General features: G+C 52.9%; 1 protein-coding gene across 2 annotated transcripts in view; it reads left to right on the top strand.

Annotated features, from left to right (window-relative positions):
• Positions 1 to 15,665, top strand: part of Kiaa0319l (KIAA0319 like) — a 92,304-nt gene extending 76,639 nt beyond the window's left edge. For both annotated transcript variants that reach the window (XM_032897757.1, XM_032897749.1), the window contains exons 13-21: positions 1,444 to 1,592; positions 2,482 to 2,633; positions 2,923 to 3,061; positions 4,030 to 4,189; positions 8,289 to 8,431; positions 8,981 to 9,103; positions 9,581 to 9,671; positions 10,738 to 10,829; positions 14,569 to 15,665. In XM_032897757.1, the coding sequence (XP_032753648.1) occupies positions 1,444 to 1,592; positions 2,482 to 2,633; positions 2,923 to 3,061; positions 4,030 to 4,189; positions 8,289 to 8,431; positions 8,981 to 9,103; positions 9,581 to 9,671; positions 10,738 to 10,829; positions 14,569 to 14,756 (1,237 nt within the window). In that variant the 3' untranslated portion in view covers positions 14,757 to 15,665. The remainder of the gene's footprint in view (positions 1 to 1,443; positions 1,593 to 2,481; positions 2,634 to 2,922; positions 3,062 to 4,029; positions 4,190 to 8,288; positions 8,432 to 8,980; positions 9,104 to 9,580; positions 9,672 to 10,737; positions 10,830 to 14,568) is intronic.
• Positions 15,666 to 17,245: the final 1,580 nt, after the last annotated feature.

Below are 17,245 nucleotides of genomic sequence, written 5' to 3'. Positions count from 1 at the left end.
TAACGCTGTGTGATCCCGGGCTTTTGCAGGTACACCCGTCTGCTAAAAGCATAGTTGAATTACACTTGAGAGGCAGGTTGGAAGGGGTAATGGAGCAGAAAGATGGCATTGTTCAAAATTACCCAGTAAGGTTAACTGGGGTGGGCAGGCAGCTACTGAGAGGGATTGAACATTCATCTGCAGAGCAGGGCAGAGCAGAGCAGGGCAGAGCAGAGCAGAGCAGAGCAGAGCAGAGCAGAGCAGAGCAGGGCAGAGCAGAGCAGGGCAGAGCGTGCATTTACTATTCTTCAGAGACATTGTTTTTCAGCTGAGTTAGCCAAAGGCCCAAGACTGCAGCCAAGATTATACTTTTTAAATTGAAATTACCTATTTGAGCTATTCCTGTTTGTACAATTTCTTTCAGCTTTTATGAACCATAGAGAATGGAATTAGTCCTAACATATGTACACACACACACACACACCACATGGGGGGGGGAGCTTTTTACAGCACTGGAGGTGGGTGGGAAAGGGTTTTAATTTCTACTTAGGAAGTCCGTGTTAGGCACTAGACGTCCTTTTCCTCAGCTGCTGTGGAGAGCTGGGTCTCCCTTAGCTCAGTGTGTTGTCCTGTAGCTGTTTATTGCACGCAGACCTGATTAGCCCCCAAGCACAGGCTGAGCCATTGCAGTGGAAACAGTGCTTAGTGGAGCTTCCTAGATGAGACTGGTTCAGGAGAGGCCATTGGATCAGAGGTTATAAGTTTCAAAAGCAGAGCTAGGAGCTGAGATTTCTCTGGTCGTCCTTAGTTGGAAGGATGTATGGGTGTGCAGGGCTCTGGATGCGTGCACCCTAGCCTGCCTGTGTGATGGCCGGAAGCCTGCTTCAGGCTGCTGTGCTGAGACACAGCAGGAAGGAGGCAGGGTGTAGTGTCCTGGTGCTTTGTGGCGCTGTCCGAGGGCTGGAGGAGAATGTGTTAAAGACTGAGAGAAGATGGCTTTCTCCTGAGAGGCCCTTGACCCCCTTGGCCTGAATCCTTCCCTGAGTTCTCATCACGGTGGGGTGGAGGGCAGTTCAGGAGTGTGGGTAAGATGTGTATTGTGCTTCTTCGCTAACAAGAGCAAACCAACTACTGGGCCAGAAATGCTTTTCAGAAACCTAATTCTTAGAGCCTCCTATTGATCTCAGAGCTGCTCAGAGGACTTTATTTCTTATATAAACTAGAATAATGAAGGGTATGAATGCCCTAGAAGCTCATATAAAAGACAAGCCTAGATGTATTTAAACGCTGATGAGTGGAATTTTCTGACCAGAGGTAGCCTGTGTTTTAGGACTCTCCAAACGGAATATCTTTAAACATTCCCTGTGAGGGTTAGGGAAGCAGTTGTGCCTGTTCAGCTGAGGCCACAGCTGCTGGGAGAGCAGCAGCAGGTCGGCTCCGCCCTCTGATTACTCTCTTGTCCAGGGGACCTGATGGGGTGCAGCTGGAGAACGCCAACAGCAGTGTCGCCACTGTGACTGGGCTGCAAGTGGGGACTTATGTGTTCACTTTGACTGTCAAAGACGAGAGGAACCTACAGAGCCAGAGCTCCGTGAATGTCATCGTCAAAGAAGGTGCGTCTTGCTGTGGGCGTGTGCAGCAGCCTCATGGGTCTGAGAGCCCAGGGATCCGCCGTGTCTTCTGTGGTGCAGGATGGATTAGAGGCAAATAGGAAAAGCAGTCAGTCTGTGGGGAGGGCAGCTGTGATTTTCTCAACAAGTCGTGAGAGTAACTGTAAGGTGATTTTTAAACCCTCTTCCCCTCTCCACCTGCCCTCTCAGCCCCATGCTTCCTTCTTGCTCTTAAGTGAAATTGAAAGTACTGACAGTTTGTTTCTTTGCATTTGGATCTTGCCTCTGTGCTAAGTCCCGGGGCTTCTGTGACTCTGATAGCTACAGTGACACCTGCTGGCAGGAGCTGGGATGGCTGCTGCCCTGCAGCTTCTGGCTAACAGGCCTCTTGGCTTCACAGGGGAGGACTTGGGAGAGGCCATGGGCTGGAAGTAGTGAGCGAGCGGGTGGCATCCAAACGGTGTTGCTGACTACGCTGAGGAAGCCCCTGGCGAGCTGAGCTTCTGTGGGGCTGCAGTCAGAGGGGTCACACTCTCCTTCTCTTATGAAGCACAAGGAAAGAAGACACCCCAAGCAACACTTGAAAACCGAGGTGTTAACTAGCAAAACCTGGGTTCCTAATTCTGAGCACCTGGCCTTCATTTCTAGTCACTAAATTCTTTAAAGCTGAGGACTGCTACAGAGCCATAGGAGGAAAGCATGCTGTCCCCTCTGTGGCCACAGGAAGGCTCTGGGCCTCTGGGGTCCAGTGGCTTTTGCTCTGCACTCTTGGATAAGCACTAAGCAGCCCCCTATTTAAGGTGCTCTTGGTGCTGAGCTTCTCATAAGCTTTGTACATGGCGTCTTGCTTTCCCAGAATGTCACATTATTTCATTGATGTCTCCTTGGTTAGAAATAAACAAACCGCCAGTAGCCAAGATTACTGGGAATGTGGTGGTTACCTTGCCCACGAGCACGGTCGAGCTGGATGGCTCGAGGTCCTCAGATGACAAGGGGATAGTCAGCTACCTGTGGACTCGAGATGAGGCAAGCCCAGCCGCAGGGGTGAGTGTGCCAGGATGTGATCAGGGCAGGGAGGAGGTGAAGAGGGGGACCCTACCTCCCAGGTTCTATTTTAACCACGTAGCCCCTGTAACAAACCGAGGCTATGCTCTGGAGTCAGGGAGGCCAAATGCCTCCCTCTGGGTTATTCTTGTGTCTCCTGATCCTAGGAGCTGTGGGGGGCGGTGCTGTGATGGTCCACTGGCAGGGATGTGGGGCTCAAGCAATAGCTAACTCCAAGAAAGGAGTGGCACTCTATCCCAGAACACAGCCATGTCGTCCCCACCCACAGGAGGTGCTGAATCACTCTGACCATCACCCTGTCCTCTTCCTCTCCAACCTGGTGGAGGGATCCTACACGTTTCACCTGAAAGTGACAGATGCAAAGGGCGAGAGCGACACAGACCGGACGACCGTGGAAGTGAAGCCTGGTGAGCTCAGCCTGCCAGGCCTCTATCCCGACCGACCGTGGCAGACATGGCCTCAGAGAGGGCAGGCTTGCTCAGAGCCGTGCAGCAGTTGTGTCAGACGGAGCTTGTGCCCCAGCACCTTGTCTTTTGTACATGACTGAGGAGAGCAGCTCAGGGTTCCATGGGAGTTTGAGCTCAGGAATAGCTTGAGTCACGATGTCTCATCAGCATCTAAATGCAGAAAATCATTTATTTCTGTTAGTCGACCCTCAGGCCTTATTAGACAATCCAGCGAAGGTGACGTCATGATGTGCACACACGTTTCAGGGTTTCAGCAATCATGTCCTCCTTAAGGGAAGGATGGGGGTGGGCAGGGCTGATGGCTCCCAGGCCAGCCCCAGGTATAGCCTCTGTCTTGGGAAGGGTCCTGGGAAGACATTCAGCCCTTGCCTTGCCTCCAGGAAGGACAGTGGCCAGCAAGCATGGCCACATCCAGGTTCTAGAGGTTAACAATGTGGTGCTGAGGCCACTTCTTGTCTACCTGGACTTTGTCTGTGTTTGCTGCATTCACACCATTGTTAGGATGGTTGTGTGTGTGGGGTGCATGGAGGGGTCCCACCCATATTTATAAGCAGAGCACAGCATGTCCCTAAAGTCAGGCCGGCTCGGGACATGCTGACACATAGTAGGCTGGAGAGTTTAGCTGTGCCTGTCACCATGTGTCTCACCTCCCGTCCCTCCATGAAGCCTGGCTCCTCCTGGCCTGTGCCTCATCCTGGCACACATGTGAGCGAGAGCTCTCAGGGCAGCGGAGGGCTTTCCAAGCCAGCGCCTTGGCTTTTCTAGGCCTACATGCCTCTTCTTTCCTACTTGAAGGACATCTAACTGCTGTCCCTGCTTCCTCTCCCATGCCAGAGCAAATACAGTGAGTGACAGGTCTGTTTAACTCTCCCACTTCTGAAGCCATGACTGATCTTCCTGCTTTCCAGATCCCAGGAAAAGCAACCTGGTGGAGATCATCTTGGATGTTAACGTCAGTCAGCTGACAGAGAGGCTGAAGGGGATGTTCATCCGCCAGATTGGGGTCCTCTTGGGGGTGCTGGATTCCGACATCATCGTGCAAAAGATTCAGCCGTACACGGAGCAGAGGTAGCTGGACAATTAATGTGGGGAGCATAGGAAAGCCTTGGGGTCCTCGGGCTTCCCGGCTGAGCAGCAGGACAGCTGGACTGAGGGGCAGGGTGCTTTGACCACGGACTGCTCATGTGTGTGATCACCAGTCAGGCCTTGGTCCTGTAATAGATACCCAGACAGACTCTGCGAACCAGGTCAGAGGAGACCCTGTTTGTGTAAACTGGTCTGGGATGGAGATAAATGTCCTCACTGCAGAGCAGGACCACTGTGTGGCCTCCAGGGAACAGCCAGGGCAGTTAGTTCTCCCAGGAGGGCTGGAGGAGGAGGTATGCCCAAAGATATTCCAGAAGTAACGGTTGCCTTGCCCAGCATATGAGAATTAGGGGGTTGAGAAGGGAGTGCGTGGGTGGTGGGCCCAAAGCAGGATGGGAGGTGCAGGCTTCCTAAGTACACCAGGAAGTGCCCAGAGGTGAGGCCAAGGAGACTGGGAGACTTGCATACAAAGGAAATCAAGTTAGTTTGTTTTAAAAGCTAGGAGATCGGGGTTGGGGATTTAGCTCAGCGGAAGAGCTCTTGCCTAAGGGCGCAAGGCCCTGGGTTCGGTCCCCAGCTCAAAAAAAAAAAAAAAAAAAAGCTAGGAGATCTCATGCCGAGGGAGATGAGTAGTGTGGAGGTAAGAGGGGGTGGGGCAGGTTCTGGGCTTGTCCAGCAGCAATAAGGCAAGAGCCCTCATTTAGGTTGTGGTGGGGAGGAAGGAGTAGGAGCCTTGGGGGCAGTGCTGTGCCCGGGTTAGCGCCCATGAGATGGAGGTGAACAGGGGTGGGATTTGGGGTGTCTTTTTCCTCATGTAGCCCAGGGTGGTATTGAACCCCTGAACCTCCTCCTTCAGACCTTTTGAGAGCCGGGGTTATTTACAGTTGGGAATCTGGGGATATAAAGGGAAGAAACCTACCAAAGCTCAGGGGTCAAAGCCAGCATGATGGGTGGAAGGGGCCTGGGACATGCCAGGGCGGGGTGAGGGGTGACAGAACTCTGAAGACCACAGCGTTTAAGCAGGCAACAGGGGAAGAAGTGGCCTGGAGAATGCAGGAAGGTGGTGGGGCTTCCAGCAGAGCAGTGAGAACACAAAACCAGCCCAGGGAGTGTGCCACACAGACTGCCCAAAAGACAGCACACAGAGTGGAAGCTGGGGCTGGAGAGGTGGCTCAGTGGTTAAGATTCCCAGCTCACAACTGTCTGTTCCAGGAGACCCGCCACCCTCTCCTGGAAATACAGGTAAACGTTGATGCGGGAGAAGGTGGAGGCCGGATAGAGATGTGCCCTTATGGTTTGTTTTTTTGTTTTTGTTTTGATTTTTGAAACAAGAGTTTCTCTGTGTAGCATGGCTGCACTGGAACTCACACTGTAGACCAGGCTGGCCCTAAACTCAGAGAGACCTCCTGCCTCTGCCTCCTGAGTAGCTGGGACTAAAGGCATGTGCCACCACACCAGCTCAGATGTGCCTTTTAAAGACAGGCCACCTCTCAGCCTCTTTGTCACCTAGGGCAAAGTGCCAGTCTAGGGAACTGCAGGAGAAATGGGGGACTCAAGACAGCACTGGTGGTACTGGGTCCTGTTGTGTCTGTGTGAGAGGGACAGGGAGACACAGCTCCTGAGGGGAGGGATGGCAGGTGAGGGCAGCTCCAGGGAGGAACACTAACTTTGAGCAGTATTAGAAACAGAGCTGAAGCTGAGGCCTCCTGGGCAAGCGGTCACCCCAGCTTCACGTGACAGTCACCTGGAGGTGACAGAGCAAACTGTGGCCCAGGCCTCATCCTCAGAGACTGTGACTCAGGTAGGATGGGTGCACAAGCTTTCAGCGAATCTGCTGCAGTCACTAGGACACTTTCTTTTTCACTTTCTTGTACGCACCTGTGAGTGTAGAGGCCAGAGGTTCTAGATCCCCTAAAGCTGGCGTTAAGGTCAGTGGTGAACCACCTTCCATAGGTGCCGGGACTCCAACTCCTCTACATGAGCCGTGACACATTCTTAACCACTGAGCCACCACGCTAGTCTTAGGACTTTTCTCTTGAAAAACAAAAATCAAGGGCTGGAGAGATAGCTCAGCGGTTAAGAGCACTGACTACACTTCCTGGGGACCTGAGTTCAATTCCTAGCAACCACATGGTGGCTCACAGCCTTCTTTAATGGGATTCGATGCCCTCTGCTGGTGTGCATGAAGACAGCAACAGTGTACTCATATAAATAAAAATAATGTACTCATAAAATAAAAAAAAAAAATCAAAACAAACAAACTCCCCACCACCAACACCAAAAAGAATGCTGTATCCAGTAGCCACCAAATGGCTGTTAGATTGACCCCTGTTGTTGGGAATTAACTAGGTAGGAGCACCATGCTGTTATTGTAGGGAGGGGCACCTGGCTTGTCCTTGATTTTGGTTGTAACAGGACATGGTGAGAATTTCAGGAGAAGCTCTTCCTTTGAGGGAGGTATATACTGCAGAGAGAACAGGACCTTCCCCATCTTCACCACCAATAGGTGTCCACCAGGGGATATGGGGCTGCCTGTCCCCTGTGGGAACCCAGTACTTATTTTACAGATTGGTGTTAGGGGTTAGATATGAAATGTGGGCCGAAGAGGTGGCTCAGTATGTAAAGGAGATTGCCGCTAAACCTGATGACCTGAGTTCAATTCCTGGGATTCACATGGTAGGAGAGAATCAGCTTCCACAAGTTGCCTTTTGCGCTCCACACACAGTCACATACAAATAAGTGTAGTAAAAATTTTAGTAAGATGTTTGTGCAAATCCATAATACATAGAATTTGACCAGAGATGGCTTGTTTGTTTGCTTTTGTTTTGTTTTGAGACAGGGCTGGTCTCACTGTGTAGTCCCCACCTACCTGACCTGTAACATGCTATGTAGGCTAGAACTCAGAGAGGTCCACCTGCCTCCCCTCAAGGGCTAGGATTAAAGGTGTGCACCACCGCCCTGCCTATCTGATCAGTGGATATCACCGGAAATTTATTTTGAGGCTGCTGGCTTGTGGCCTCTCTGGGAGATTTGGGGTCTGTGGTCTCAGCAAATTTTTCTGATATGACTTAGTAGAGATGGGTGCTGTGCGAGAGGGAGTAAAGCTGTGAGGGCTACTGGTAAAGGCAGAAATAAAAGTTGTAGCTGTGGACTACAGGAGGAAATAGTAATTAAGGAGCCTCCATCTTTCGCGGTAAAGGGTGTGGTCTGGAGTTTGCAGGACCCATCGTTAGCTTTAGCCACGGACAGCACAGCTGGAACTTTAGTCATGTCACCGGTGGAAGGCACTGCTGTACTTTGGGATACCTTGTCCTGGAAGCGGCTGCTCTAGGGCCCCTGGGATACTTGGGGCCTCAGCTGCCCTGCACACTAAGGGGTCAGTATCCTGGGTGTACCTCGAATCCATGTGGCCCAATGACTGGGAAGGTTTGCTTTGTGAGCTAAGGGGCAGGCCCTCAGAGAGACTGAGGTTAAGGCAGAGAGGACAGTCCTGAGTTCAAACCGCAGGCAGGAAGCAAACAGATTCTGGGCTTGGAGTGATGTCATTTCAAAGCAGCAACCCCACTCTGTAGGGTCTGTCCTTTTGCTGTCACAGTAACCGCTGAGTGGCTTACAGGTAATCTTTCCAGTATTTACATTTACGAAGCACTGGCAAGCTCTACAGGTTAAGCTGGGTACAAACTCAGTTGCCTGGCTGTCTTAGCTCGCAAAGGCTGGCCACAAAGATGGGCCCACAGCCAGACCCTATCCTCCTCTCCCTCCTGCTGGCTGTTAGGACTGCAGCCTCCAGCAGTCAGAGTATTTCTTAAAAAAGGAGTAAGCGGAAGGGTCCTGTGTAACAGATAGGGAATCTGGCTCTGACATAACTGTGTGACCTGGGCAAGTAAGTCAACTCCTCTGAGCCCTCCCTGTGTAAAATGAAGGTAGGACAGAAGCACCTTTCTCACTGCCTGCTGTGGCCATGCATGTCAGCACAGGCTGAGTACTGTGTCTGTCACAGACACAAGGTGCTTTGTAGATGTGGCTAGAACTGCCACCATGGATCGCGTAAGCACACTGACACCATCGTCCGTCTCTGCAGCACCAAGATGTTATTTTTTGTCCAGAACGACCCTCCCCACCAGTTCTTCAAAGGCCGTGAGGTGGCAGCCATGCTCAAGAGCGAGCTGCGGAAGCAGAAGGCTGACTTCCTGATATTCAGAGCCCTGGAGATCAACACAGTCAGTAAGTCGTGGGGAGCTGTGAGCAAAGGCCTCCTACAGACGTTCCATGGGCCCACGGGCCCTCCCAGTGCACAGAGGGACCATAGGTCTGAATAAGGAGATAACTGTATCTTTGTTTTATCCAGCCTTACTTCTAACTCACCGTCACCCTAAGTTTTGAAGGCAGGCAGGATTAATGGAGCTGAGACTCTGAGGCTAAAGAACTGACAAACGGCCTCGCTGCACGGCCGGAGACCGTGCCTCAGAATGGGCGGCTGCTGGACCCACTGCAGGCCTCTTCCCTAATGGTCTAACAGACACGTCTAATTCAGAAATGTGGGTTCTTAGACATTTCAGAATCGGCCTGGCAGGATTTTATGTACTGTTCTCCGTTACTCCATGGAGGAGGCACGTGGCATTGAGAGTCACCGGTCCAGACAGCGCAGGAGGCTCGCTGGGGCTGTTTGCCCAGGGTCTTAGACACCTATCACTCGAAGCCAGCGTGACATGAGGGGACCTCAGTTTTCCTGAGCCCCTGGCTCTCTGACTTTTACCTCTCTGCCTCCTTCAGCATGTCAGCTCAACTGTTCTGACCATGGCCACTGTGACTCCTTCACCAAGCGCTGTGTCTGTGACCCATTTTGGATGGAGAATTTCATCAAGGTGCAGCTGAGGGATGGAGACAGCAACTGCGGTGAGTGTGTGGCTCTGTGCCAGGCCTTGGCTGCAGTGTGGCTGTGCTGCGGGGGCAGGTGCTGGAGGCAGAAGAACTCTGTGCTCTGTTTGTAGAGGACTCTTCCTCCCCCTCCCTCCCTCCACACTGACTGAATGCTAGCAGAAGGCCTGCACACCAGAGCCTGGAGGCCCTCATCTCTGCAGTGCCTGCCTGCCTGGCCTCCTGGAAACCCACATTCCCCATCTTAAAGGCACATGCGCATCTTTAATCCCAGCACTTGAAAGGCAGAGGCAGGTGGATCTCTGTGAGTTCAAGGCTGGCCTGGTGTACAGAGCAAGTTCTAGGACAGCAGGGCTACACAAAGAGGCCATGTCTTGAGTGGGGAAATGGTGTATCCTCACATATTGCAAAATGCTCTGAGTGCCCCTCAGGAAGCCACCTTGTGACTGAGGCGGGCCGCCTCTCACGCACACACCTCACCATTTCCCTTTGCAGAGTGGAGCGTGCTCTATGTCATCATTGCTTCCTTTGTCATCGTCGTTGCCTTGGGGATCCTGTCATGGACTACAGTCTGCTGTTGCAAGAGGCAAGATGGTGGGGTAGTGATTGTGTGTGTGTGTGTGTGTGTGTGTGTGTGTGTGTGTGTGTGTGTGTGTGTCTGTGTGTGTGTGTGTGTGTGTGTCTGTGTGTGTGTGTGGTGTGTGGGTGTGTGTGTGTGGTGTGTCTGTGTGTGTGTGGTGTGTGTGTGTGTGAGTGTGTGTGTCTGTGTGTCTGTGTGTGGGGGAGGTTGTGGGGGGTAAGATAAATTCTTTGAAGTCTATTTGGTGTCATGTCACAGAATTTTCCCATGAGGTATCTGGCAGCTTTCTTAAAGGAGTGAACTTGGTTCCCAGTCACTGTGGTGGGAATTGACCACCCCAAGGCCTGTGGCAGAAAATTCCCATTGCCAACACCAGAGGGCAGAAGCTCTCATTTAAGGGATGTCACTGTAGAGATCTGCAAGGTGGGGACGCTGGTGGGGTGTGGTGGTGCACGTCCTGTGAAATGCTATGGCCCAGCCTCATGCCTGGACATAGGGGGGTTCACAAGCTTACAGCTGAGTTCTGAAGTGGTTGCTCTCGTTTGCTTTGGAGACAGCCTGGCAGCTGTAGTCTTCATTTTGTTACTTTTATTGCGTGTTTATCAATGTTAAACATGATTTCAAGAAAAGGGCATAGTTCAGGGGGAGAATATTTGCCTGGAACGTACAAGACGTCAGTGTGTGGTGCTAGTTAGTGAGCAAAAGGTATGGGCTTGCGTGCTGTACCACTCCGAAAACATCCTTCTCCTAATTCCTGGATACGGAACTCAGGCTCAGTGTACGGACAGCGCCTGACTGAGGCAGGGCGCAGATGGAACCTGCCGTGTGACCTCCTTTAAAACTTAGAAAAGTAGAATTTAAAAAAAATCCCAGCAGCCACAGATAAGCTGTCAGCAGCCCCAGGTTGCACCCCCTCTCTCCCTCGCCCCCACCCCACCCCCAGCCAAGCTTTTGTCTTTCTGAGGTCCGCCTGCTCTGGCTGAGAGGTGAGGAGAGCCGAGAGGCAGCTGTGCTCTGGGTAGGCCCCGTACTCACGGGCCTCACAGACCCTTCCATGGCATTTGTTTTTTAGGCAAAAAGGAAAACCCAAGAGGAAAAGCAGATACAAGATCCTGGATGCCACGGACCAGGAGAGCCTGGAGCTGAAGCCGACCTCCCGAGCAGGTAGGGCTGTGGGAGCTGGCACTGGGGGCCAGGGAGCCCTGTCACATGTCCCTCACACCCCCATGCTCCTTTGCCTGCTCGTTGGCTCCTTGCTCAGTGGCCTGGGGTCATTGTCAGTGGCTTCCAGGCAGAGACCAGATCCTAACTCCCTCTTCCTGTGCCCTCCCCACCCATCCCGCTCTGTCATTAGGCAGAGCCCCACCGCCATCAGTCTCGGGCACCTACTTCCCTGCTGCTGTGTGCTGGGCTGTCCCGGAGGACAAGTCCTCTGGGTTAAAGTCATCCTAAGGCTTTGTGTTAAGGGAGGCTGTGGGGGAGACAGGCCCCAGGCCTTCTGCCCTCAGAGAACGGTAGCCTGGCAGGAGAAGACAGCTTCACTGAGAGCACTGGGCCTGAAGAGAGCCCAGGCTACCAGAGCAGCAGTCAGAGCATCCCCAGGAACAGATGCTGTGTGCACCCAGCTTCTGCAGTGGCCAGCGAGGGAGGCCCCATCACTTCACCCTGTGTCCTTTAGAAAGCTTTTCCGGCCCTTGCGAGCCCCTGTGAGCTGCTGTGTCTGTCTGCTTTCGGGGACAGCCTCCTTGTTCATCTCCAAGCTTTTCTGAGCAGGTTCTGCTGCTGCAGATGTCCAGAACGTTTTTCTCCTCCTTGGTTGGTGTCTCAGAACCATGCTCACAGCTGTATAGAGTGACGGAGAGGCTGGAGAGCACAGCAGGGAAAGGCCCTGGCCCCAACCCTGACAACCAGAGTTCAAGCTCAGGACCACATGGCAGAAGCAGGCCTTCCCACCTCTCAGCAGGAGGGAGGGAGGGAGGGAGGGAAGAGTTCTAAAAGTTAGAGGAGCAGCAGTTAGCTGCCCTGCAGTCAGAGGCAACGTGGTTCGCCCCCACTGCTGGGAGGGGGACAAAGCTATCATGTGCTGGGCAGTGAGTCAGAGGGAGTGAGCCAGGCTGGATGGCCGAGCAGGTCTTTGCTGAGGTCCCTCTAAGAGCAGAGGGCATTTTAAGGGGTTTAGGGCCCAGCATCTGCCTGGGTGATTCTAGGTTGTGGTGCTTGAACATGTACGCTCAGGGGTCTGGTGACCGTGGAAAGCAGGCAGGAAGGGAGAAGTGTTTTCTAGTGGTCTGAGGAGGTGGTGACAGAGTGCGGAGGTGCAGACAAGGCCAAGGCTGATTCCTGTCTAGTCGCTGACAGAATCAGGGCAGCTTTACCAAGGCTTTAGAAAGCCAAAGAATTAAATTGAACCCAGCAGAATGGTCAGTACTGAAAGATGAGATTCTACTCGGCAGTGAGGATTGACATCTCAGAATTGGGTCTCAGCCTTAAAGAGAGGCCCAGGTGTCCAGGATGGGCTGCAAAGGAGGAGGGGACCTGCAGGAGGCCTCACAGCTCTCGATGATGCCAGAGACCCTGCAGCCGCCTGCAGAGTGGGCAGAATGGCAGTACCTGTGGGGTCAGGGTGAGGAGGCGCCTTACAGATTTCAAAGCCTTTACAACTGAGTTACAAAGAAAACCTGGGAAGCTGGACAGAGGGCCAGGACTCAGGACCAGACTGCACACAGAGGCAGGGCCTGGGGGAGGGGAGCCTCTGAGAGGCAGGGAAGATCAGGGAGGGGAAATGCAGACATGCTTCTGAGGCAGAGGAGGGAAGGGAGAGGGCTGACCCCAGGGAGAGTCTGCAGCAGCAGGCTGAGAGGTTGGCTTATGTTTTTTCTATTACAGTAGGCTGAACCAAATGAAATCACTGACTTTACCATCACAAAAGTGGCGATTCTCTGTGGCTTAACCTAACTCGCTAGAAAGCTGGAAAGGCAGCATGTGGCGTCCTTCTAAGGGAACACACCTGAGAACCAGCCCCGTCCTCTGTGCTACCTTCCAGTTAGTGCCCACGTTACTAAGTAACGCCTGTACCTGTGTGCAGATGGTGCCGTGTTCTAGGCTACAGCCACCCACATTCCTTCCAACAGTTCTGCACACGGGCAGGTACTCACAGACATGGGTTTACTGACCAGCCATACTGCTCAGTATGGTCCTGTGGACACTCCTGTGTCCTTTGGTGGACACATAGGGGTCTTTGCTGGGTGCAGATGTGGAGAACTGTTGAGTCCCAGTGGGTGTGTGTCTGGTTCTCACTGACAGCGATCCCTCCTTTGTCATTGTTAGTGGCTAAGCAGTCAGGTGCAGGGTAAGAGATGGGGCTGTCTGATGCCCTCTTCTGGTGTGGCTGAAGATGGGACAGTGTACTCACATGAAATAAATAAATCTTAAAAAAATAAATCTTAAAAAAAAATCAATACCACTTCCTTTCTCCAAAGGAGGTACTACCAAAAAGCAAAACCCCCAAAGCCAGGGAGGAATCTCCTTAAAGGCCTTTGTCATCTGGGGAGGAGGAGGCTGCATGCAGGCACTAGGAGGAGAAAGCTTAGAGTCTCCAGGGGAGGGCTGTGGGGAAAGGGCCAGCATCTCCAGAAAAACCAGGACATTCCCTGGCCACTGGCCAACGTGCCCACCACACTGGAGAGCCCCACGGTGCAGTACCCTCCTGCAGCTCTGCTGCACTGGTGCCGAGATCTGGATGAGCTGTACCCCAGAATGCACAGAGCTGAGTAAGCCATGGCCACACGGCACGTGGATGAGGCCTGCAGCAGGGTGCGATTCTTGAGTGTAGGGGCCAGGGCCTGGGCACTCCGCCTGGAGACTTGTCAGCTGTCAGGCTGACCATCAACCCTCACAGGATGCTGTCGTGTTTAGGAGTGTGACGGATACAGAGTTGTAGACTGCCTGACGGAGAGAGGCATGGCTCATCTGACCATCCTGTTACAGGTGGGAGGCCAGCTCCTGTGGTTTGGCAGTGCCAGGGTCCAGAGCGCTAACCAGAGCGAGCGCCTCGTCAGCTCTTCCCACTTCAACCAACTCTGTGAAATGCAGTTTATCCCTGGGGCTCTACAGTGGGGGCACGGCTGTGAGGGTGAATGCCGAGGCCTTTAGAGTCTCAGACAGCTCTCGGAACTTTTATTTTAAGATTTATTTTTTGCTAGATGGTGGCGCACACCTTTAACCCCAGCACTAGGGAGGCAGAGGCAGTCAGATCTCTTGAGTTCGAGGCCAGCTTGGTCTACAGAGTTCCAGGTCAGCCACGCTACACAGAGAAACCCTGTCTGGAAAAACAAAGATGAATTTTTATGTGTAATTGTGCACGTCTGCATGAGTGTGTGCGCACATGACCGTGGAGTCTAGGGATGGTCCTGTGGAGCTGCAGTTACACAGTGGCTGCTGGAGATGAAAACGAGGCCCTCTGAAGGAGCAGCTGCGGCTCTTAACTGCGCAGCGCTCTCTTCAGCCCTGGGTGCTCATGGCGCATGGCTGGTTGTTCTGATAAATGGCTGTCGGGGACTGTCTGGGGGAGTCCCACTCAGTCAGGCTTCCCCACTGCTGGTTAAATGCTTTTCAAGACAGGGTCTCATTATGTAGCTCTAGGTCTCGGGACATGAGTACTATCGAAAGGGAACAGGACACAACTAGGTGACAGCAACCAAAGCTCTGGGGCGTAGCAGAGTCCAGGTCTAATCCTCAGGCGTGGCTCTCTGTGGACTTGTTCTAGCCATGCCAGGCCTCCCATCACCTGCTCTTCCAGCCAAAGAGGGGGGCCTGGCCTCCCCGTCTCCTCTCAGGTAGAGACGAGGATGGGCGTGACTCAGGTCTGGCCAGGCGTTCCCTGACCCGGCTGTCTCTCTGACAGGCAGCAAACAGAAAGGCCCCACGATGAGCAGCAGCCTGATGCACTCTGAGTCGGAGCTGGACAGCGACGATGCCATCTTCACATGGCCAGACCGGGAGAAGGGCAAACTCCTGCACGGTCAGAATGGATCTGTGCCAAACGGGCAAACACCACTGAAGACCAGGAGCCCACGGGAGGAGATCTTATAGCCCCCTGGTCTGTCACAACAGTCTGGGCCTCAGTGCTAGGGCCCGGAACACCGCTAGGCTGATTCCTGACCTCCTGGGTCTGAGGGCAGCCGCTGTCCCAGCATGTGCTGGTCACTCCACCCCAAAAGCCCCCATCAGAACTGCTGGTACTTGAATCCAGATACTTTATAGGAACCCCTGAATGAAGCTGTGAATGAAAAGGTTTTCTCTATAAACCTAGGTGGTAGGCCCCCAAAGTGTCCTCATCTCAGGGCCTGAGAGCAGACAAACAGGCCACAGCCTCTCCTCTGCTGTGGAGCAGTGCAGCTGGGCCCAGCGCACACAGTGAGGCTTACCGTCCCCCCGCATCTGACACAGATCCAGGAGCCACCAGCCTCCTGATGGCAGGGCCTAGCTCTGGGCATATTCTTTGGTCTGCTTCTCTGGGACAGTAGGCCCTGCCCTCCCAGGGCCACTGCTGCTGGTGGTGACGCAGAGCTGCTGTGGCCCCTCAGCTCCGCTGGCTTGTTTATCAGGGACATCCAGGCTCAGGCCACCGCATTCTCCCAGAGGAGAGCCGCGGATAGACTGGAACTCTGTGCCATGTTGAGTGCACACGTGTGACTGCCCCTCCGTGGTACCTTCCACCTCCCTCCCTCCATCCATGTCTTCTCTGTGTCCTCTGCAAGAGTGAGTGCTCGAGTGGATGCGCCTGTCCTTCTAGGTCTCTTGGCTGCTCTCAAGGCAATTCTAACTTGGAGACTTTCAGCTCCTTCAAAGACTATTAATCCCTCTCGCCTAGACCAGCTCCTCAGCCGTGGTGTGGCAGCTGAGGAGCTGGGTTTCGGGGAGAGCAACTTTTTAAAAAGGACTTAATTTCTACTACTGCACTATCCGTTGTGAGATAATTAAACATGCTATTTAATTGTGTGCCTGGCTACGAGGTTGTGCTATTTCGTGCTACATCTGTGACCTGTGTTGCAGGGCCCACCACTGGTGTAGAGCTATGGTCATCATGCTGAAGCCTGTCTCAGCATACTGGTGGCATGGGCCCCCGTCTGCCATGGCGGGTGGGCCTGTGCCACACGAGTGCTGGCTGGCCATAGATGCTCTTTGATTTTGACTTATTACACACAAATGACTTCTGTCTACCTGTGACCATACAGCATCTGTGCTGAGGGGCAGAGTATCCTAAGGTCCAGGCTACCCTAAGAGTTTTGGGGTAATTTTGTTCCTTTTTGGGTTCCCAGCATTTCCAGTGCACCAACATGAATGCATCCTACCGGGCTGGGATGCACATCCAGTGTCACACTGGACAGTGACCCTAGCCAGTAGCAGCTGAAAGCAACCAGCAGGGCCAGAGCATGGGAAGCCGCAACTAACTGAGTGTGAGCGGGAAGTGAGCATCCAGTTACCACCCCCACCTGCACCGCCAACAATAGTCCCTCCTGCATGGACCCTTTCATGGCTATGGTTGTGTAAGATCATCTTACAGACTGCTTATGCCTTCATAGTGTAAATACTGAGAAAACCCTTAGGAAGTCAGGACCAGAATCTAAACCTCCAAACCAGCCAAGCGAGATTATTTCAACCAGCCAATCAGAAAGCAGGCTAGAACCAGGATGGTGGTAGACGCCTGTAATCCCAGCATTCAGAGGGCTGCGGCAGGACTGCCATGAGTTTGAGGCCAAACTAGGGCACACGGAGAGACCCTGTTCAAAACAAATGAACGGGAAAAGATGGCTGAGCTTCAGGAACACTGGCTGTCCTTGCAGAGGATTTAGATCCCAGCAGCCCTCTGGCATTCACACACATCTTCTCAAACAAACAAACAAACAAAGAAACAGGGCCTGGAGAGTTGGCACAGTGGTTAGGAGCACTGGCTGCTCTTCCAGAGGACCTGAGTTCAAATCCCAGCAACCACATGGTGGCTCACAACCATCTGTAATGGGATCCCATGCCCTCTTCTGGTGTGGCTGAAGATGGGGACAGTGTACTCACATGAAATGAATCTTAAAACAAAAAATCAATACCACTTCTTTTCTCCAAAGAAGGTACTACCAAAAAGCAAAACCCCCAAATAACGGTATCCCCAAATATTTTGACAATCCCAGAGACCAACAGCAATGGTCTTCCGGCATACCTTGAAGGTGGGGCCAACCCGTCCAGGTACTATTAATAGTAGTTGGACTGGAAGGAGCTAAGGTTCTGCTGAGGAAGGAAGCTGTAGGAGTGGGTGGGGATGGTCTGTGATGTTTACAACTCTCTCCTAGGGCTGCTGCTTCCACCAAACCCATCTCACAATAGTTTCTGTGGTATCAACTGAGAGATGCCTCCGGGTCATGACCTTGCCCTTAAGCTTCTGACAAAGTGCACTGCACACAACTCAGCTTTGGTCTTTTTCCAGAAAAAGACCACCAGACTGCTGTGAGACAGCAGCTCACTCAAATGCCATAAATCTGACAGCAGATGAATGCCCCATCATACCAACTTAAGGCAAAAGGGGCTGG

The sequence above is a fragment of the Rattus rattus genome, chromosome 1 (genome assembly GCF_011064425.1).
Source record: "Rattus rattus isolate New Zealand chromosome 1, Rrattus_CSIRO_v1, whole genome shotgun sequence".
Taxonomy (NCBI): Eukaryota; Metazoa; Chordata; class Mammalia; order Rodentia; family Muridae; genus Rattus; species Rattus rattus.
This window is presented reverse-complemented; position numbering and strand designations above follow the sequence as displayed.